Raw genomic sequence first — 22,685 nt, 5'->3', positions numbered from 1 at the left:
CTATCCCCAAACACTTCATTCCTGCCCCCAGTCCACTTATTCCTCCTTCCTTGTAATGGGCCACAGTTGAGTTTATGTTCCAAATGGAACTTTTCTGGTTTATGCCAAGGGTGTATTCTCCCATGTTGTTCATGTTAACTGGTCCTGTGAACTTGTCAGCCTTTTGCCTGATCTTTTCAAAAGTCTCTTTGAACAGGATAACATCCCTCACTGAGGTCGCCACCTGGGAACTTGCAGTTCAAGGCCATCCTCTTACTACACTGCTGTGCCCAACACAGATCTGGACCCTGAAGGCCCCAGCCCTAGGGACTCCTTGAAGTGCCCAAGCTGCAGGAGGTAGCCAGAGGAGACCATGACACCCATTGGCCCTGATAACCATTCTCGTGGAAATGATGAGGACTTTTACCAACCAAACTGGATGGTACTTCGCCCATTTTCAGCAGGAAATAGTTCCAGAAGAGACAACCTCCTCCCATACTCCCAGTCTAGTACCCCTCTTCTATTAATAAACAACAAAAGGGGGAGATGTGGGGCTGGGCATATGGCCTAGTGGCAAGAGTGCTTGCCTCGTATACATGAGGCCCTGGGTTCAATTCCCCAGCACCATATATACAGAAAACGGCCAGAAGTGGCGCTGTGGCTCAAGTGGCAGAGTGCTAGCCTTGAGCAAAAAGAAGCCAGGGACAGTGCTCAGGCCCTGAGTCCAAGTCCCAGGACTGGCAGAAAAAAAAGGGGGGGGGGAGATGTGGGGCGCACCCGCCGGACGCCTTGCATCATTAAGAGGCAGTTCTAGCTGGCCCTGCCTCTATTCCCAACCGCGTGTGAGCCAAGATGGCCGCTGGTCGTGAACCCAGAGGCGGTCCTGTGGGCCGTGACATAGATGTAGGCCACCCCTTAGGGAAGTCACTCGGAGCTCCATCCTGACAGACAGCTCAGGCATTCATTCACAGCCCCTACATTGGTGCATGGACCCCTAGCCTTCCGCCACCCTCTGACCCCTTTAAAAGAGCAGCTCATTGCCACCATTAAACGAGTCTTAGCATTGACTGGCTCCCGGACTTTCTGTTTGTCCTCCGTGGAAAGCAGGGCTGGGGTGGCAGTCTGTCCACTCCTTGGCTCTTCCGGGTGGGGTGTGTTTTCCTGTCTCTCCCGCAGGACAGGAGAGTGCGGGAGGCTAAAAACCCCCGACATGATCAACAATATCAGGCTTGAGCTAGAAATGCTCAAAGATAGCACCTAGACCCTGACTTCAATCCCCAGGACTGCCAAAAAATAGACAGAGTGAGGGAGGACAAAGAAGGAGGGAAAGAGGGTGGGGGGAGAGAGGGTGGGGAATGGGAGGGAAAAAAAGGAAGGAAGAGAACAACGATGAAAATTAGCAAAGACAGGAAGAAAGAAAGACGGTTAGGCACCTTCCAGAAAAATCTTACACATTACACAATTCAAGATAAGCAATACACCTGAAAATACCATTTTAATTGTTTGTGCTTCTCAGAAGGCTTTTCCTGGTCCTGTCCGTGAAATCCAATGATTTGGAGTAATCTCACCCAAAGGATAATCTTCTATATGCATACTGGACCTGAAATTTTAGGAAACATCCTTGTACTTGTGAGACATGTATATACATTCATTATGGGTTCTGAGAAACAAAAACCCATATGCCTTATCCATATTCACCTGTTTTTTTCAAATATATTAATTATTAGTAGCATAGGGGCCAGAAGTAGAATAGCCACAGATCTTTGTTTCATAAACTTCCTAGGTGATGTTGGTTGCAAAACTGTGATTTTTATGGAAAAATTAGCTCGAGGCCTTTCCATCTGTACCATGAGTCTCCTCACCACAGTCCAGGCCATCACCATCAGTGCCAGAACCGCCCTGTGGAGAAAGCTCAAACCACAGACTGCATGGCAAGTTCTTCCATATCCCCTCCTCTTTTGGGTCTTGAACTCTCTGATTACCTCCTATTTGCTTCACTATATGACAGCACTTGATAGCATGAACAGCTCCAGAACTAAAGTATATAAAGGATATTGTCATATGCATCAATGTAGGCATGTGGTTAGGTGGTTTGCCTTCTCCCTCATGGCTCTGCAAGATGTGATCTCTCAGTGTCTCATGGGCTGGAGCAGTGGATACATGGCTTTCCATCTGTATAAACATCACAAGCAAGTTCTCTACCTTTATAGCTCCAAATTTGAAAACAATTCCAGCCCAGAAATCAGAGCTACTCTAAGTACTCTCATTCTCATGGCTTGTTTTCTCTTTTATTACTGGACAGATTTCATATCCTCCATCTACCTAAGTTCTTTCATGACACATGACTGCACAGTACTAAATATCAAAGTACTTCTAGTCCTTGGGTATGCTGGTCTCAGCCCCTTCATCCTGATTATCAGGAATGCCCCTGTTTCTAAGGACTAGAATGTTCACTTAAGAGTGCAAACATTAATTTCTACATCAATTTCTCCATGAGCCAAAGATGTAATGCATCAAGAATTTCTTTGTTCTAAAATTCTACTACATCAGATCAGTAAGTTAAAGCATTTATTTTCTTAGACTTTCTATTTTTAAGAAACCTAGTTCTAGAAAAATCTAAGATTGATTCAGAGATTTCAGGCTCTTAGCAAGCTTACTTGACTCCCATTCCCATCCTGTAGTTTCTTACCTGATTGCAAGAAAAGATGTCTGCTCCCTCAAATAATTAGTTTATTTTTCCCCAAACTCCAACTTTTGATCAACCAATTACTTGTATTACTGTTCCATCAAATAAGCTTGAGTACTCATACTGTTTGGGAAATTATTTAGTACTTTCTAGGTATCTACCAGGCACGCCCTAAGGAACAGTGACCATAAAATAAAATTGAAGAAGAAAGATGTTAGAAAGTATCCTTTATGTGAGCTGGCTTACAAGACAATAGAGAGCTGATCAGTAGGAAAGAAGAAAAAAAGGAGGAAAGAAAGAAAGAAAGAAAGAAAGAAAGAAAGAAAGAAAGAAAGAAAGAAAGAAAGAAAGAAAGAAAGAAAAAGAAAGAAAGAAAGAAAGAAAAGAGCAAGCAGAAGAGCAAGATGCCAAGCACTGGTGGCTCGTGCCTGTAATTATGGCTATTCAGAAGGCTGAGATCTGAGAATCTTGGTTCAAAGTTAACCCCAGGCAACAAAGACCAGAAAACGCTTAACTTTTATCTCCAATTAACCGCCACTGTGGCTCAAAGTGGTAGAGTGGGTGCCATGAACAAAAGAGCTCATGGACAGCTCCCACATTCTGAGGTCAAGCCCATGAATAAAAAAAATACAATAAAATAAAACAAAGCAAAACAAAAGAAAAAAAAACAAACAAAAAGAAAACACTAACATTGCAGCAGAAGGGATTCAGCTGGCAAGAGTTTGATACCCCTGAGGAACAAAAGACCTTTGTGCAAAGGTAGGAATATATTATTAACGTACATTCTAAATCACAGATATACAGGAATACATTGCCATGGGATTTATTTCTTACTTGTGGTTATTATCATTTCCATGGGAATGGAGAAAAGGAAATTTTAAAAAACACAAAAATGGGCTCTGTCACTTTCTAAGAAAGAACTGAGTACATTTACATAGTTCAGAAACATTTTTTCTTGCAGGTAAAGAAAATTTTACATGCCTGGAATATGTCATATTTGTTTGTTTGTCCTCCTCTAAAGGTCTCACTTAGACCTGTACATAAAATCAGAAGATGTTTGGTTTCAAAAGCATTGAAGAAATTAATCATGGTGAGAAACACTGTATGCCCATTAGAAACACATTCAAGATCATAATGTGTGGTCAGGAAATACCTAGGAATACAGGAAAACAATTATTTTATGAAGGCCACTGCCTTGGGTTTGAAAACAATGCTCCAGATGATGCTCCAATGTGTAGCTGGGGCATCTTTGGCACTTCAATCTCTATTGTAGATTTCACAGGCCAAGTAACTGCGTCATTGGAGAACACAGCTTCCACTTCAAGTCACTCGTGACACAGCCTGTGCAGAACACTCGATGTCTTTGCTCAAGTCACAGTCTTGAGGATTCTCCTCTGACGGATGCAAATGTACATTGGATTCCCAGCACATGAGGACCACCACTTGCAATTCCAATTGTGTCTTAACTAAGAGTATGCTTATAAAATGTGCTGGAAACCTCTGAGAGATATGGGGATTGCTACTTTGTAGACTAATAAATCAAAATTTGGAGTAGATGTCCATCAGGAATAGTAGGGGGAAGAATGAGTTTAGCTTTAACGACTCACAAAGGACTTGAGATGATTGGAAAATCATTGTTGTGTGGTCATTCTCTTTTCCTACTGCCCGGTGACCCCTGTGGGAAGTACTTTTGTAGACAGAGGGCTTGGCAATGTTGAGAAGGAACTACCTGGAATAACAACCTCTAACAGCAATGAGCCTGGTCAACAATCCTTTGTGCTCACTGTAGTCCAAGGATGCACTCTGGATTCCATAGTTAGTTGACAAAGGCTCCCACATTGGCCCAATAACTCATCTGGACCCCTAATTCACAGCTATTGAGTGAGTCTGGGAAAGGAGATGATGTGTCTATTCACACATTTTCTACTGGCAGTTACTACCCAGAGTTCCTGCTGGATCTTGCATATTGCAGGATGAACCTTCACAGAGAGGATTCCTTGTACCTGAGGTTCTTATTCCTGTTTGGTGGCTTAGAAGATCCAAGAATTTTTCTCCAAGTATTTGTCTGTATACTAAGATGATTTTCTAAGGGAAAGATTGACTTCTTTCCTATAGATTTCCAATGGATCTGGCACTTAGAATGTTGAGAAAGTCTTCTCCCTTGAGTGGGGAAAGGTGGGCCCTAGTTTTGTTTCAGTTCTATTTTGCTGTATCATAGGAATGAATAAAAAGTATAAATAAATGAACATGAGTGGTACCTAATTTAGATGAGTTTTAATTAAAAAAAAACTGGAAACAGGGCTGGGGATATGGCCTAGTGGCAAGAGTGCCTGCCTCATATACATGAAGCCCTGGGTTCGATTCCCCAGTGCCACATATACAGAAAATGGCCAGAAGTGGCGCTGTGGCTCATGTGGCAGAGTGCTAGCCTTGAGCAAAAGGAAGCCAGGGACAGTGCTCAGGCCCTGAGTCCAAGCCCCAGGACTGGCCAAAAAAAATAAATAAATAAATAAACTGGAAACAAAAAGTAATTTGAATCACAAAGAGCAAGGTTTCTGGAGGGAGTGAAGAGATAGGTAAATCAGGCTGAGGAAAGGTCCTGAACAAAGCTGGGAAGACTGGAAGAATGCTGAGGTGTCCTTGAGATTTTATGCTTTAATTTATTAGGTTAATCTCCTCAAGCTCATTATGTGATTCAAACATTGTTTCTCATAAAAAGAAGAAAAGAAGATCAAAGCAGGGACCGGGTGGATCACACCTATAATCCTAGCTGCTTAGGAGGCTCACATCTAAGGATCCTGGTTCCACGCCATCCCTGGCAGAAAAAGCCCCCAAGGGAATCTTTTTTTTTTTTTTAATTGTCAAAGTGATGTACAGAGAGGTTAGAGTTTCATAAGTTAGGCATTGGATACATTTCTTGTACTGTTAGTTACCTCCTCCCTCATTTCCCCCTCCCCCTCCCCCTTTCCCTCTGTCCCCATGAGTTGTTCAGTTGGTTTACACCAAACAGTTTTGTAAGTATTGCTTTTGTAGTTGTTTGTCTTTTTATCCTGTGTCTCTCAATTTTGGTATTCCCTTTCACTTTCCTAGTTCTAATACCAGTATATACACTTTCCAATGTATTCAGATAAGATACAGTGATAGTGCGGGTACAACCACAGGAAGGGGATAGAAGAGGATCATCAATAATAGAAGCTACGGTTTCACATGCCATGTTGAAAGCAATTACAACCGTGATATAACCGTCGTTTCCATAACATGGACTACATTTCACTTAGCATTATCTTATGTATTCATAGGGGCGTAGCTATTAGGCTCTTGTGATCCTCTGATTTGACTAGCCTAAACCTGTGCTAATTATTCCCTATGAGGGAGACCATAGAGTCCATGTTTATTTGGGTCTGTCTCACTTCACTTAGTATAATTTTTTCCAAGTCCTTCCATTTCCTTACAAATGGGGCAATGTCATTCTTTCTGATAGAGGTATAAAATCCCATTGTGTATATGTACCACATTTTCCTCATCTATTCGTCTACTGAGGGGCATCTGGGTTGGTTCCATATTTTAGCTATGACAAATTGTGCTGCAATGAACATTGTTGTGCTGGTGGCTTTAGTATGTTCTTGTTTGTGGTCTTTTGGGTAGAAGCCCAAAAGTGGGGCTGCTGGATCATAGGGGAGCTCTACGTTTAGCCTTCTGAGGAATCTCCATACTGCTTTCCAGAGTGACTGAACCAGTTTACATTCCCACCAACAATGAAGTAGGGTTCATTCCCTTTAGGCCAAATCCCCTCCAACATTTATTATTGTTAGTTTTCTTGATATAGGACATTCTTACTGGGGTGAGATGGAATCTCAATGTTGTTTTGATTTGCATTTCTTTTATGGTCAGTGATGTCAAGCACTTTTTCATATGTCCCCAAGAGACTCTTATTAACCAATTCACCACTGCAATTAACCACTCCCAAACCGGAAGTGGAGCTGTGGCTAAAAGCAATAGAGAGCAAAAGAGCTCAAGGGCAACAACCAGGCCTTGAGTTCAAGTCCCACAAACATGAAAGAAGGGAGGAAAAAATAAAAGAAGGAAGGAAAGAAGGTAGGGTGGGAGACAGGGTGGGAGGGAGGGAGGGAGGGATGGGTATGAGGAAGGAAGGAAGGAAGGAAGGAAGGAAGGAAGGAAGGAAGGAAGGAAGGAAGGAAGGAAGGAAGGAAAGAAGGAAGGAAGGAAAGAGAAAGGAAATCACGCATATGTCATCAAATAGGGAAAAGTAGCAAATGCATTGCAAAACTGATTACTGATTCAAAAATAAGCTAAGCATATCAATGACAATGAGCTTGTCCCTCACTACTGGAAAAAATAATGTTATTTTTACCTTGAATTCACATTTATGGCTTTATGTCCACATTTATTTACAATTGTTTGTAACAGGGACTAGAAAGTAGACTAAATATTTGGTAGACTAAATAATACATGGGTCCAATCATTGCTATTTCAGAAATGTGATATAACATGATACAATGGGTTCATTTTTTTTTTTGGAGGGAAAAAATAAGCACGCCTAACTTGTTGCGTCCCATTTATTGTTGAATAAATAATGAATCAAAATCCCCATATGGCAAAGATCTTGAAGTGCCCAGGTACATACGTAGAACTAGGTGATTCTTCTCCTCCCCAGAAAAATGGTTGAGACTTGCTCAAAAAATGGAGTCTCAAGTACTAACCATTCTTTATTAATTTCATAGACTTACAGAAGGACTTGATAAATTGCAGTGGCCTACACTCTGTTTCAATAGTTGGTTCCCACACACTGGAACCTTATTACAGTGTTGAACAGAGGAGTTTGCATGGAAATCAGGTAATGAGCACATTTCTTTTTTTCCTTCACTTTCCCCTCCCATACCTGCTCTCAAGTTATACTTTCTCACTTTTGTATCTAGAATAATTGAATGATAATTAAGCATGATACAATTTCTGAGGCAATAGCTGTAGTAATTGTAGAGGGAGAATAAAAGTTGTACTTCAGGGACTGAAACTCTACAAAGTTTCCTCCTCCCTGTCAGGGACACACATGTGGAAAGTGAAGTGACAAGGCAACTGCCTGAGCTCTCTAGAGACGCTGAAGGTACTAGTATGACTTGTGAAGCCTCCTTGGCCAAAAGGACTAAGCCGGAGTTTGTCTTCACCACAGATAACACGGTGAGTAGACCTAACAATTCTTTATTTTACTACAAAATATGTGCTACAAAAATGTTCCTCAGAGGGCTGGGAATATGGCCCAGTGACAAAATGCTTGCCTGGTATACATGAAGCCCTGGGTTTGATTCCTCAGATATATAGATATAGATATAGATATAGATATAGATATAGATATAGATATAGATATAGATATAGATATAGATATAGATATGGATATAGATATAGATATTGTCACCCCGGCCTGGGCGGGGTTTAAGGCCAGCCTGGGCGACACAGTGAGACACTTTCTCCTCCTGCCTGTAGCCTTTCCTAAAGGTATGAGGAAGATCACCACAACTGCTACAGCTACGTGCTCACCTTAGTCAACTGTGTTCTGAGCACCGAAGGCAGAGCGCCGCTGGACCAGCGCCAGTTCATATATATGCCAGAAGGGGTGCTGTGGCCCAAGTGGTAGTGTGCTAGCCTTGAGCAAAAAGAAGCCAGGGACAGTGCTCAGGCCCTGAGTTCAAGCCCCAGGACTGGCAAAAAAAAAAAAAAATGTCCCTCAGAAACTTGAATGTTTATCTATGTTTGAATCAGGGAGTTAATGATAAGGCCTGAGGTAACTCACACTAATTTTATCCTAGTATTGAGTAGCAACAGGCAATCATCTGATTTTTATTTGACAAAAGTGCCAAGTTACTGGATGCTAAACCTAGAAAGAGTTTGATCCACATAGCTTACTTTAAAGCCTGTCTTTAAAACTCATTTTCTATTGACTTTCCCGAGGAAATGTAGGCAAGCAGTCACTCTTCCCTCTTCTGATGTTCTTCACTTCTAGCCAAAACAAAAACAAACAAAAAACAACAACAAAAACCTAACCAAGTCTCTTAATATGTGTCTAAGAAGCTCATTCCAAATATGATTCAGAGCTTCAGAGTTTGGGGAAAGGAAAAAAGAAAAATCTTGGAAAAGTGAGACTCCTTAGCAAACAAACAAGCTTTAATCAAACAATAAAAGATTAGATATGTACATTTGAATATTAAGATAATTGATTGCTATAGGTTTTAATGGATTAAATCCCTGGCTAACAGTTATTATAATCTCTAAATTCTTTAACAAAAGTCACGATTTGATAGTGAATGTTACTGAGTTTGTCTTTAAATGTCGTAGCATATTTCATTATATGATAGATCTTTAGCATAGATTATTGCTTCCTGTCCTTCACTGGGATAGGCCAAATTGTCTCAATTGTCAGGGAAAGGTTTGAAAGGGAATAACTACAGTCAGAAAGCAGAAGTACAAAATGGACTTTATGCAGACAATACTGTGACATTCCATCAGGACAAATATATTGAAAGCAATCCTACAATACATAGCAGGAAGGAAAAAGGAAAAGCATTGCAAAACATGCAAAATGTTCCATGCATTAACACAAATATTTTAATTTATCTTATTTTTGTAAAAAAAAAAAGTACCAATTTTTTACATAATTTCAATGTAAAAAATGAAATTAGAGCTCTTAGATTAGATCCTATTCAGGCTTGAGGAGGGAAATGGCACTTGGTCTGATGGGGAACTTGTAAACTTATTAGGAAAAATGACACAGATAACGTAGCTTGAAAGGTCACTTGAGCACTTTCTATCTTCTAAGGTCATGCAGCAACTGTAAAATGCCATCATGACACTGTATTTGAATACTATCATTTCAAACCAATAATGTCCCCAAGTAACTTAACTACATGCCATCATCATTGGGTATTGCTAACACAATATCTAGGTAAAAGCCTAACCGGATATCTACCTTGATAAATATCAAAAATCCAGAAATGATTCAGGCTTCTCTCACAAGCCCCAATGGGCACAAAATGGGAATTTAAGCTTCTCCTAATGACCCTCAGACAGCAATCCATAGTTCCTCTAGGGCACTCTTCCTACCAGGAGCCAGTGGGATTACCTGACATTTGGTGACTCTATTGGAAGATTCAGATGTAAGTACTGAATCATAGATGATATGGTGATACAGTTTGACTTAATACTGAAGACCAAAAATCCACAGAACATTTGCAACGAGTAAAATCTTCCAATCATTTGATATATTAAAACACAAAAGTGTTAAGGCATAGGCATCAAAGATAAAACTTTGAAGCAAAATACAACCCCTGAATTGTTGTGTGCTTCAAAATGTAAGTAAGAGAGGAATATTTAACAAAAGAAACGATACTGTGGAATTTATTGAAAATGTTGAAGCAGTAAGATTTCAGAAGTGTGGAGAGAGGGGCAGAAGGTAGGTGAGATATGAGTCAAGGTCTCTGGAAATGTTTAATGGGAATGTAATAGGATGAAATTTTTAAAAACTGGGAAACGGCTGGGAATGTGGCTTAGTGATAGAGAGCTTGTCTAGCATGCATGAAGCCCTGGTTTCGATTCCTCAGTGCCATATAAACGGACAAAGGTGGAAGTGGTACTGTGGGTCAAGTGGTAGAACACTGGCCTTGAGCAAAAGCAGCTCAGGGACAGTGCCTAGGCCCTCAGTTCAAGCCCCAGGACTGCCAAAAAATAACACACAGAAAAAGGGGAGACTCTCCTAAAGGACTTCAAGGTTCAATTCTGGGCATGTTAAGTGTGTAGGATTAAGGAGGTAGCTAGGTTTTGCTATTATGAACTGAAAAAAAAAAACCTAGATAGAAAGGTTATATTTGTAACACATATGTCAAGAAGGCATTTCAGAATACACTGAGATTTGCACAAATATCATGCAGAGAAAGACAGAGGCCGTTGGGTAAAAAGTAAAGCAGTACATAGAATATGATTGATCTTTAGGACACAAAAATACATTATCTTTGATTTTTTTCAGATTGCCTGTTACCATTACCAAAGGTTTCTTAAATATGGTATTTGCTGGATGCAAGATTCTCTGCCTATAAAGTAAGACATGTCTTTGAGTTTTGCAAAGGGAACAATCTTCCTTTGTTCATCTGGAGTTGGCATTGTAGGGAACATCTTTAGTTTTTTGACTTACATGCACATGTTTAACGGTACCAAGAAGAAATATATACACATTCTATTCATCCACTTGGCTTTTACAAACAGCATAATGCTTCTTTTAAAAGTGATACCAAAGACACTAGCATCCTTTGGTGTGGAGAACTTCTTAGAGGATGTAGATTGTATGATTTTTATTTACCTAGAGAGAGTGACTCGAGGACTTTCCATCTGCACCACCTGTCTCCTCACCCTGGTCCAGGCCATCACCATCAGTCCCAGAGACTCTGTGTGGAGAAAGCTGAAGCTTCAATCTGCGAGGCACATCCTTTGCCCATTGCTGTTCCTTTGGATACTCAATTCCTTGATAAGCATGAATTTACTTTACCACATAAAAACTATCAGCCATATGAACACATCACAAATTACGCAAAATGATAGCTATTGCTATTTTCTACCAGGTAACTTGATAATGAGATGGATTTTTCTTGCCCTCATGGTCTTGAGAGATGCTGTGTTTCAGGGGATCATGTCTGTGGCCAGTGGCTACATAGTATTTCTTCTCTGCAAGCACCATCAGCATGTTCTCTACCTAAAGGGATCCAAGTTTCTCTACAAAACTTCTCCTGAGATGAAAGCTGCCCACAGTGTTCTCCTTCTTATGCTCTGTTTTCTTTTCTTTTATTGGACAGAATGTGTTCTTTCTCTATTTATACATTCCTTCTTACAGAATAGTTCTATGATGGTAAATATTCAAGAGTTTCTGAGGGTTGGTTATGCAATTTTGAGTCCCTTTATACTGATTCCCAAAGATAGAAATCTGGCTCAGTGTTGACATTGAAAACATATTGATGAAAGTTCCATTTCATTGTTTTTATTGATTTACATCAATTTTAGTGTTTTGTTTTGTTCTGTTTGGTTTGGGGGACTGAAGTAGAACCTGACCCATGCTAGACTAGCCTTCTTACCATTGATCAATGACCCAGCACTTTGTCCTTTGTATTTTGACACAGAGTCTTGCAATCTTGTCCAGTCTGGCCTCACATGGTGATTCTCCAGCCTTCACATCCTATACAGCTGGGATTTAGGGTGTTGTGCCAGAGAGCCCAGCACTAATGTTTTTTAAAACATAACCTAAATATCCACAAAGCAAACATTCTGCTAGTGTTTTAACAAATGCACACCTATAAAGGGGGATTTTCTGATGTTTGTGAGATAGAAAAGTCAAACTATACTGATATACAAATTCCTTCACAATGAATTTAAAAGCTATAGGAGACCAATAGTATTTGTAAGTATATCATAATAGTTGAATTTTCCATTATTACATTATGAAACTCTTCTTTTGAAACAAATTATGCTAGTGGAGTCAGAATTAAGAGAACATAGGTAAGGATTCAAACAGCCCTGGCCTTCAGCAGCCTCGTTTGTGCAGAGGTGAGGCTGGTTTCCTGGGACACTCCCAGGGCATCTCTCAACACATCCTGAGGCCCCACCCTGGTCCCTCTTTACGGAGCCTGCAGGTCTGAGTGATTGTGCCAATGTAAGGAATCAATCGTTTCAAGACACCATGCTAATTACCTGAATAAAAGAAACCTGTATCATGTTTAACTCCAAATGTAAACACCCCTGCCTCTCCATTTATGAAAAGGCTTGGCTTCACAACTCAGGTGAATGTTTACCTAATGAAAAGATCTCCAAAAGGCCTGTCTCATTCTCCCTGGGCTGTAATGACTTGTGAAATAAAGAAAGCCAACATCCTTTTCCAGAGACTGTCATTTTGCACATGGTGATAGGACTGAAGTATCTGCACCAGGAAAAGAAACTGCTGCGAAGGTTGTAATTAAAGGTGATTTTGAAACAGTTAAAATCTGTGATGTAACTGTCTCTCTACCACTGGATGAAAATATGATTGTGACTGATTCTGAGGCCTGTTGTGTTGGTACTGAGCCAATGAATTCGAGGGAAACTTTGGAGGAAAATGGCATTATTACTCACAAGGCACACATATTTGCTTTTGGCCTAACATTTTGGGAAATGATGACCTTATCTATTCTACACATTAATCCCTCAGATGATGATGATGAAGATCAAACTTTTGATGAATGTGACTTTGATGATGAAGCATACCATGCTAGGAACCAAACCATTAATAGTGAAGAACTGGATGAATCTTACCAGAACTTAACTGAACCCTTCACTGTATTCACCAGGGAAGATCCTAAATGTCATCCTTCTGCTGCTCAGAATGTTGAAGCTTTGGACCTAGATGAGCTGTGGCCATGTTTACTCTCACCTCAGTCTGAAGTATGGCTCGTGTATATAACCGTTCTCCTCACTCACATTTGTTTCATTGCAATGCTCTGTAGTCATTGTACTCTAGACATGGCCTATTTGAGGACCATCTTCTTAGCATAAGCACTTGGTGTACTGAGTTTGCTGTGAATTAGGTATTTTTTATGCAGATGTCATATTAGTGATTCACCACCTATAAACTGGGTCTAACAATTGGAATTGAGTAACTGTTATGCTTATTAGGAATCTTTCTCAGATATTCTCTACTTCACTGGATGATTCTGTAAAATTGGCACTTTTGTGGTACGAAGTGCACATATATTGAAGAACTTCTCACCTTTAGCTGGCCTTCCTTGGCTGGTGTGCTAGTTAACTGGTCCCTGGGACCCAAGGAGAGATGACTCAGAGCACCTCTGTAGGTATTCCCTGACTCTCCTAATAAATTGTCCTACTGCCTCAGGTCTTCCCAAACCTTTGGCGTTTAATTTATTGAATTGGTTTTGTAAAAAAAAGAATTAAGAGAATTTAATTTTTGTCACAGATTTCCTGATTTTTCTACATTCAAAGCATGTTAAAGAAATAAAAATGAACACTAATCAAACAGAAATTTGTCTAAAGATATTGCTGATTATGGCTTTCACACTACTCAATGTTCAGTTTGTCTTTAGTGTTCCACAAAATATCTGAGATTGATAATTATTTGATTATTACTGATATCTGGGATTATCTTAGATGTAGCATTTTGGTGTGGAGGGGATTTGGGAGGGTGGAGGTATGATAAGAAATGTACTCAATGGTACTCATTTCAGCAGCACATATACTAAAATTGGAATGATACAGAGCAGATGAGCATGGCCCCTGCACAAGTCTGGCATGCAAATTTGTGAAGTGGTCCATATTTTTGTGAAATGGACTCCAAATTATGGAAACAAGTAGTTAGTCACTGTTGTTATTTTCAATATGCCATGGGAAACTCTATTTTCTCTCTCCTATTCCCTTCCCATGGTTTTACCCCTGCTATCACTGTAACTGATCTTAGTGCCCTGGATACTGTGTATACATGTATTGGAACTAGGGAAGGGAATGGGAATACCAAAATAGAGAGACAAAGGATAAAAATACAAACCATTGCAACAGCCATACTTACAAAACATTTGGTGTAAACCAACTATACCACTCATGGGGAAGAGGAAAAGGGAGGGGCTGAAATTAGAGGGGAGATAACAAATCAGATAAGAACTGTGCTTGCCTTACAAATGAAACTGTAACCCCTCTGTACTTCACTTCGACAATAATGAAAAAGAAAAAAAAAAAGGAAATGTACTCAATGCCTTACATATGTAACTGTTACTCCACTGAACATTACTTTGACAATTTAAAAAAATGCAATAAAAAAGAATAAGGAGCTATTTTTGCTGGTAACAGAAATTGTTAAAAAAAAAATATGACATTTAACTTCCTAAAGTAAGTGTTATTGTATTTTCTCCCATATAATTGGAGTTGAGATTAGGAAATATAAATCACATCTAGAATCATAGATTCAAATTTTAAACAAAAAAGAGAAAAAAAAACATGATTTAAATTTTTACAAATAGCTAGGCCCCAGTGGATCATATCTGTAATCCTAGCTAAAAAGAATCCTGACATCTGAGGATCAGGGTTTGACGCCAACTCTGAGTTCAAACTCTAGTAATGCAAAACAGAGAGAAAGTGTGTGTGTGTGTGTGAGAGAGAGAGAGAGAGAGAGAGAGAGAAATAGAAATAGAGAGGGGGGGAGAGAGAGGAAAGAGGGAGGAAGGGAGAGGGGAGGGAGGTAAGTGGAAGGGAAGGAGGATAGGAGATAAGAAAGAGAGAAAGACAGAGAGATGGTTCTGGACTTTCATAATGAACGTTCACAGTTTTGTACAAGGGCTATAGCCATGGACTAGTAGTAAAGCATCTGCCTAGCAAACACGAGGCCCTGTCTTAAATTCCAAATTAGCCAAAACAAAAAATAATTGAAAAGAAATCCTGCATATGAGACAAAATTCCATTGCCTATCAGACACCCCCACTACACCCTCTTTTCAGGGGTAGTTCACAGTAATCCAAAATAATAACTGGAAATCCTGGAAATGTAAACTTCAACAACTGTGGTAACAATAAGTAGGACTGTAGATTAGACTACTGTCAATCAAATTAACTTAAAATTTATCTGTGGAATCTTTTTTGGAGTTCATTTTGATAAGCATCATTTTACATGGTCATATAGACATAGCTACTGAGCCACTGTGATGCCCTCCAAAGCATATCCTCCTTTGTTCTCCCTGCGCAATGCTTAAAATACTGGTTAATTAACCATGTCCAAGCGTAATTACTTGTCTTTTACTATCCTTCTAATTAACTGGTAGATTGATAGACATATTCTAGTTATTACTGAAGAGGGAAACAATGAAGCCTATGCTTCTTCAGGTCTGCCTAACTTTGCTTAACATAATTTTTTCCAAACTTAGTATTTTATTATGAATGGGGAAATGACATTCTTCTGATGGAAGTATAAAATTATTTTGCATGTATATACCACATTTTCTTGATCTGTTCAACCACTGAGGCACAACTATCTCATGATTAGTCATGTTTTTCCACTATTTCTCTTTTTATATCATAGTCTGGCCTTGGTTTTTCATTCTCTTCTCATCCCCAGATTATCAGATCCCATGAATTTTAATTCTTTACATCAAATTTTTTTACACCACATTCTCATGTGGTCATTATACACGTTGCAATTGCTCATATTTTCTGTGAATCACTAGAGTCCTAGAAATCATAGGATGTCTGTAAGATGATGGATTCTCTATAGTGTAATGGATTGGCTTAGTATAAATCCAAATTACTTAAAGATTTAGGAAAAGAGTAATTCATTATGACCAAAAGTCTGCGGCCTTTGAAAATGTTCTATGAAAATCTAAAATATTAGAATAGAGTTTAGAGCAGGATAGGATATTTTTTAAAGCCATTTCAATTTAAGAAATAATTTACAAAGGTTCTTGAAAATGGCCATTCTAGCTGGGGTGAGGTAAAATCCATGTGGTTTTGATTTGCATTGCTTTTATGGCCACAGATGTTGTACCTTTCTCCTTCTGTCCATTGGCCATTCTTACTTCTTCTTTGGCAAAGTCTCTCTAGACCACTTACTGATAAGGGTGCAGTTTCTTTAAGAATTTGTTTAGAGGGAAAGTTAATTTTTGAGGTCGAATAATATCTTAGATGTGAGGCCCTTCTCTGATGTATAGCTAGTAAAGATTTCCCAATCTGAGAGCTTTCTTTTTACCCTGCTAGCTATGTCATTTGCCAACCAGAAACTCTTTAGTTCAATGCAGCCCAAATAACCTAGTATTTTTTGACTTGTTACGTTTCTGGATCTTTACTTAGCAAGGTTCAACCTGTGTCAAGAAGTGATAGTGTTTCCAATCTTACTTGTGGTCTTTGATCCATTTGAATGGATTCAGTTGCATTGTGATATATGAGAAACTACCTTCAGTTTTCTACACATGTGTAGTCAATTCAGCCAGCACCATTTGTTGAACAGGCTGTCTTTCTTTCATCCTGTGATTTTGGCTCCCTTATCCAAGATTAGGTGTCAGTGAGTCTGTGGGTTCATTTCTGGGTCTTCCATTCTATACCATTGGTTCAGGCTTGTTGATGAGCCAGTGCCAACCTGTTTTTACAACGAGACTCTGCCCTTTTTTCTATTTTTCATATAAAATCGTTCATTCCCTCCCATCCCCAGGGATGGCCTCAAGTAGCCATGCTTCTACAAGTGGCCTCCCACTTAGCGATGATTGCACACCTGCAGCACCAAGCCCAGCTTATTGAATGAGGTTGGCTCTCAGTAAAATTTGTCTAGAATATTCTACCGCATTTTTCCAAAAAACTACCTCCCAAGTAGGTGGGATCACAGCTATGAGCCATTGAACTACAAGACTTCAATAGAATAAAAATAGAAACCAACAGCATAATATGCAGACACGTGTAAAAAAGAATGCAACTTATTCTACCAGGTAAAATTAATTATTGCCACTTTTCAGTTTCTGTTTGCTTTCATACATACCATGTGCAACTTACTCAATCCCTCTGTGTCTAGATTTCCCTATTCAAAATTGTATCATGGAAATCATACATACCATTAAGGGATATTCTTTCATTTGTGCACAGTATTTTTTCTCTCTTACGTGTCCAAAATGCACAAAGAGAAACCAACAGCTATTATTCTGCCTCCCAGACCATCCCAGTGCTGCTCCCACGACTGGGGGGAAAAATGTTATTCTTACATCAACTCCAAGCCTTCTGCTTATATTTATTCTCAATGTTCCTTCTGGTAGTAGAATGAATAATAGAAGGATTATTCCTCAGTATAGATGAAGTACTGAAGTTTACTTTCAGAATTGTCTTTCTGAAAAGACAATGATGGCTCATTGAGTTTCTGAGTCCCAGCTATTGTTATTATAGTGATAAGGAAAACATATTTCCACAGTAGGTGCACTAGTTTACATTCCCACCAATAGTGTAAAGGGTTCCTTTTTTTCTACAGTTTCACAGCATTCACTATTGTAGTTTATGTTTACCATTACGACTGGTGAGATAGACTCTTAGTGCAGTTTTCATACTCATTTCTTAATGGCTAAGGATGTTGAACATGTCTTTCGCTATCTGTTAGTCAATTTTACTTCTTTTGAGAGGCTCTGTTCAATTTTCTTGCCTGGATTTTAACTGTGTTAACTGTTTCTTGCATTAATTTGTCTGATGATCTTTCATATTTGAGCTCTTTATATATTCTAGTTAGTAATTCTTTATCAGTTGATTAGGGAAGAAAAACAGAGGAGGTTAATTTTACTGAAATACATTTTATACACCAATGCAAATGTCAAAATGTAAACATTTCCCCCTACTTTGTACAAATAAAGAACTTTAAAAAGTGGGAACCAGTGCCTCACACCTATAATCTTAATTAGGAGACTTCAGTCAAGGTGATCTCAGTTTACCAACATCAGAAAAATCTGTGAGACTCTTAACTCCAATTTTCCAGAATATGTTGGACCGAAGACATTGCTCAAGTCCTCTTGTCCTGTGTAGGTACCTGATGAGGATTTACTCAAATATGGAGTCCAAAATAATGCACATCCCATATTACATTCTGTGTTTACAGAGGGACTTGAGAAAGAAAAGGAAGTGACATTCTGTCTCAAAAGTTACTCTCATTCTGCTCCAAAGCATACAAATTTTGGAAGATGAAAACAAGTTTGACGACTGGGAAACTCTAGACACAAGGTCTAGACACTTGATTTGCTGTTCCGTTTTTCACGTCGCTCCCTTCTATTAAAATAATTAAGTCTCAATTAAGCCAAAGGTAACTTCTGAGGCAATGATATGTACTAATTGAGGAGGGAGAGAAAAGTTGTACTTCAGGGACTGATATTCTACAGCGTTTGCTTCACTCTGACATGGAAACAACTGAGAAAATTAAACTCTGATAGTTTATGAAAGGCAACACTTCACACATTCGGTGGTACAAATAGCACCTGGGAACCTACTACTGGCAGAAGGACTTAGCCGGGATTTGACTGCATCACACCTACCTAGGTGAGTAGTCCTGACAATTCTTTTACTTATTCATAATGGGCCATGCAAGTTTCCATCCGATACACGAATATTAATTTCTCTTTTACTAAATAAGGGTGCTGCTGAGAGGGTCTGAGAGCCTTAGGACTTCCATTCTTCTTCTATAGCATATATGGCAGGGCTCTAAGGCCAGAAATATGAAGGAAGCCATTTCCGAGAAATATGACTCAGTTTTGTGCCTGTGCTCAGGATCAAATACTGACCATGACAGTGCACCAAACAAAATCTAAACTGCAAATTTGGATTTTTGAATATCGGTACTTCAAAAGGGATTTGAGAATGATAAAAATAACAAAGAATGCCAAAGGGGAAAATCATTTTTGTACAGAAAAAAGTCATTTTTGTACCTAAAATATCTGAACAATTACACATGTTATGCTTGTCCCTTATACTCCAGAAAAGTACCAAGTTACAAAATACTTTTCACAGATTTAAATCATCATTGCTGATGATGTCTTTCAGACAGGTGTTTGCTGGATCCAACCTTTACTGCTCATGACATGCGAAGTTATTTGCGTCTTACTAAAGGTACAATTTTTCTCGTTGTAATCACACTTGGCAGTGTGGGGAACATCATGGTTTTTGTGAATTGTATATATAGATTTTGGGGAGAAGCTCAGAAGAAAAGTATACACCTTATTCTCAACCAGTTGGCATTTGCAAATACCATAATACTTCTTTCCAAAGGATTGCCAAGGTCAATAGCTGCTTTTGGTTTGAGACACTTCCTGGATGATACAGGCTGTAAGATGGTTGTTTATCTGGAGAGGGTGGCCCGGGACCTTTCCATCTGCACCAGCAGTCTCCTCACTGTGGTCCAGGCCATCACCATCAGTCCCAGAGGCTCTCTGTGCTGGAGATTCAAGCCAAAGACTCCATGGCAAATTCTCCCCCTGATTCTCCTCTTTTGGATCCTCAGTTCCTTGAAAAGCATCAACCTACTTCATTACATCACAAGTAGCAGAGAAAACATATCAGAAGCTTCTAAAAATTACTGTTATTTTCAACCAGAAAGTCCGAAATTGAAATGGCTATTTCTTATTCCCATGGCCATACACAGTGCCATGTTTCAGGGTGTCATGGGTGTGGCCAGTGGCTACATGATATTTCTTCTCCACAGGCACCGCCAGCGTGTTCTCTACCTTCAGAGCTCTAAGCTTCACAAAGCTCTGCCTGAAATAAGAGCTGCTCAGAGTGTTCTCCTTCTGATGCTCTGCTTTCTTTTCTTCTATTGGACAGATTTTTCTCTTTCTCTACTTTTAAATTCTGTCTTACAAAATAATTCCGCAGTGTCAGACATGAGAGCACTTTTGACCTGTGGGTATGCATTTCTCAGTCCATTTGTCCTGATTCAAAGAGATGGAGTTCTGACCTGTTGGCATTTTCTGTGGGAGAGAAAGTTATTGAAAACATCTGTTTCAAGGATTTGTCAGTGTTAGAAAATAAGCCTGAAGCTTGTTCTGTTGCTTTTGAAACAAAATAAATTCTAAGTATCTTAGACATGGGAAGTAAGATTCCCATATTCCAATATTGGAAACCTGCAGCGCTGAGCTGACACCAAGATTTTGGACTACCTAAGTGACATAGAAATTTCATTCTCTATTCTGACACCCTCAAAAAAATGACTATAATTCTAGTTTTCAAGGGCGTAGTCTTTTGCTACCGCAGTACCTTATTCAAAAGCTGGAAAACACCTTGATACGTTTATTACTACTTTATTTCCTCTTTGGGGTAGCAATTTCATTTCTAAGACTTGGTCCAAAATATACACTTAATATTTTAGAATTAAAATGAAAAATTGTGCATTTCATGACTCATTATTTTAAAAATACGATTTAACTGGTATGAGATGTAACTTTTTTACTTGAAAATAGCCAGAAATATCCATCCTTAGAATATGATTGTATGCAGTTTATGAAGGAATAAATTCAATGCCTTCTCTTCATACATGACATATGACATGATTTTAATCAGTAAAAATCACAATCACTAATGGGCCTGGGAAGTCAAGGAAACATGCTTGTTTTATTTGATAAGCATGAAGAATCTCTGGAAAAAAATAAGAGTAACTATGTATGTGAAAGAAATGGGACATACCAGCAGAAATTCCAGTTTACTCCTTTCTATGTTTTACATCATTGTTAAGAATATGCACTAATTCTTGTGAAAATGAATAAATAAGTCATATTGGGGAAAATTTTAGAGTATTTCTAGACATCATTCATTAGTGCCCTGATCTGCTCCCTTATGCTATCAGTGTCTTTATCTTCAAAGAGCTATAAATTAATCTGACAGTACATTATAGAAGGGTTGCAGTTAGTTCTTAAAATGGAACCACTCAGGGGGCTGGGGATATGGCCTAGTAGCAAGAGTGCTTGCCTCATATACATGAGGTCCCAGCAGCACATATACAGAAAACGGCCAGAAGTGGTACTGTGGCTCAAGTGGCAGAGTGCTAGCATTGAGCAAAAAGAAGACAGGGACAGTGCTCAGGCCCCGAGTCCAAGCCCCAGGACTGGCCAAAAAAAAAAAAGGAACCACTCAATACAGGTATATATTCTAGGATCCTAAATCTGGGAAGGACTCAGAAGACCACCTAGTCATGCAGAGACCTGGAAAAAAGCTTGAATCCAATGAGTAGTCAGAGGATGTTAAGAACCCAGGTAACAGCCACTAGAGCCACACCTCCACCTTCCAATACTTCAGAAGGAATCATACCAAGATCCTTCCCTACGTTCTTATTTCATTAATTTTTTATGACATGACCTGTGTCCCTATTTATTGAGTTTGAAGTTCTGTTTGAATGCATGTATGCATTGGGTCATGATCAATGTAAGGTAAGTGGCATCTTTATCACGTTAAACTTTGAACATTTCCTTAATTCAGTCCATGCTGAGACATGTGCACGGACCTGGAAGATACATGTTAAATGAAATATGTGTGATATAGAAAGGCAAACACCTGTGATATATTCACAATTGGAATCTAAATCACAACTGTTGCATCAGAACTATAGAGTCTTCTGAATTCCTATTTAGACTATTCAACGCGAATACTTGGAAGCAGAGAAAACTGAATGACTTCAGCAATTCTCAATGGAGAACTCTAGAGCAAAACAGATGTCCTGGAGGTTGCTAACTTAGTCTTCAATTCGCCAGTAAAATGCTGGAATCAGGTGTGGCTCATTTAGTAAAGCACCAGTCGACTTTACCATGCAAGTGCATGAGGTCCAGAGTTCAAGACTTAGTACTACCACACACAAATGAGTAAATCAAATAGATCCAAGATAAAAATTTAACAAAGGCTAGTGGTAGAGTGCTTGCCTTGCATACATGAAGCCCTGGGTTCCATTCCTCAGTACCACATAAACAGAAAAAGCCAGAAGTGGTGCTGTGGCTCAAGTGGTAGAGTGCTATCCTTGAGCAACAGAAAAACAGGGACAGTATTTAGGCCCTGAGTTAAAACCCCAGGACTGGAAAAAAATTAGCAAGTAAAATTACAAACAGAGCAAATGGTAAATATGGTACAAAACAAATGAAATTTTACATAACATTAAATTGGCAATGATTTCCAATATTTGATTTTTTGAAGTCAGCAAAAGAAACAATTGGTAATGATAGTTCATCAAAGTTGTCTGTTGTTTTTTATGGAAGCAACTAACACCTATTACTTTTCTGCCCTATATCAGAGATGTGAATACAGGCACATATCCAATCACACATTAACACAAACAGATACATGTAAACTTAGAGGGAACTTGAACTATTTAAATTGCCTCCTCAGTAGTACTATAAAAACCATAATTAAATGTTTGTGTTCATATGGAATTCTATACTTATCAGAAAGAATGACATTGCCTCGTTTGTAAGGAAATGGAAAGACTTAGAAAAAAATCATACTAAGTGAAG

At 39.1% G+C, this 22,685-nt stretch overlaps 2 protein-coding genes, 1 non-coding gene and 2 pseudogenes across 3 annotated transcripts; all 5 read left to right on the top strand.

Annotated features, from left to right (window-relative positions):
• Positions 1 to 1,487: 1,487 nt before the first annotated feature.
• On the top strand, positions 1,488 to 2,424 carry LOC125353615 (putative vomeronasal receptor-like protein 4). The gene has a single exon (XM_048349293.1). The coding sequence runs from the start codon at positions 1,528 to 1,530 to the stop codon at positions 2,422 to 2,424; it is 897 nt and encodes a 298-aa protein (XP_048205250.1). The 5' UTR covers positions 1,488 to 1,527.
• An 8,351-nt stretch (positions 2,425 to 10,775) lies between these two features.
• On the top strand, positions 10,776 to 11,660 carry LOC125352875 (putative vomeronasal receptor-like protein 4). Its single transcript, XM_048348270.1, has one exon. The coding sequence runs from the start codon at positions 10,776 to 10,778 to the stop codon at positions 11,658 to 11,660; it is 885 nt and encodes a 294-aa protein (XP_048204227.1).
• Positions 11,661 to 12,569: 909 nt separating this feature from the next.
• On the top strand, positions 12,570 to 13,243 carry LOC125353614 (annotated as a pseudogene).
• A 673-nt stretch (positions 13,244 to 13,916) lies between these two features.
• Positions 13,917 to 14,023, top strand: LOC125354063. The gene has a single exon (XR_007211447.1). It is a non-coding gene; the product is annotated as a U6 spliceosomal RNA (small nuclear RNA).
• Positions 14,024 to 19,277: 5,254 nt separating this feature from the next.
• Positions 19,278 to 20,011, top strand: LOC125353613 (annotated as a pseudogene).
• The last annotated feature ends 2,674 nt before the right edge of the window (positions 20,012 to 22,685 follow it).

Source organism: Perognathus longimembris, chromosome 6 (assembly GCF_023159225.1).
Source record: "Perognathus longimembris pacificus isolate PPM17 chromosome 6, ASM2315922v1, whole genome shotgun sequence".
NCBI classification, from domain to species: Eukaryota; Metazoa; Chordata; class Mammalia; order Rodentia; family Heteromyidae; genus Perognathus; species Perognathus longimembris.
The sequence above is the reverse complement of the archived record's forward strand: the minus strand, read 5'-3'. Positions and strand labels throughout refer to the sequence as shown.

Bases quoted from the DNA above. Each gene is read 5' to 3' on its own strand.
- LOC125353615 (XM_048349293.1), top strand. From the start codon at position 1,528: ATGATTTGGAGTAATCTCACCCAAAGGATAATCTTCTATATGCATACT.
- LOC125352875 (XM_048348270.1), top strand. From the start codon at position 10,776: ATGTCTTTGAGTTTTGCAAAGGGAACAATCTTCCTTTGTTCATCTGGA.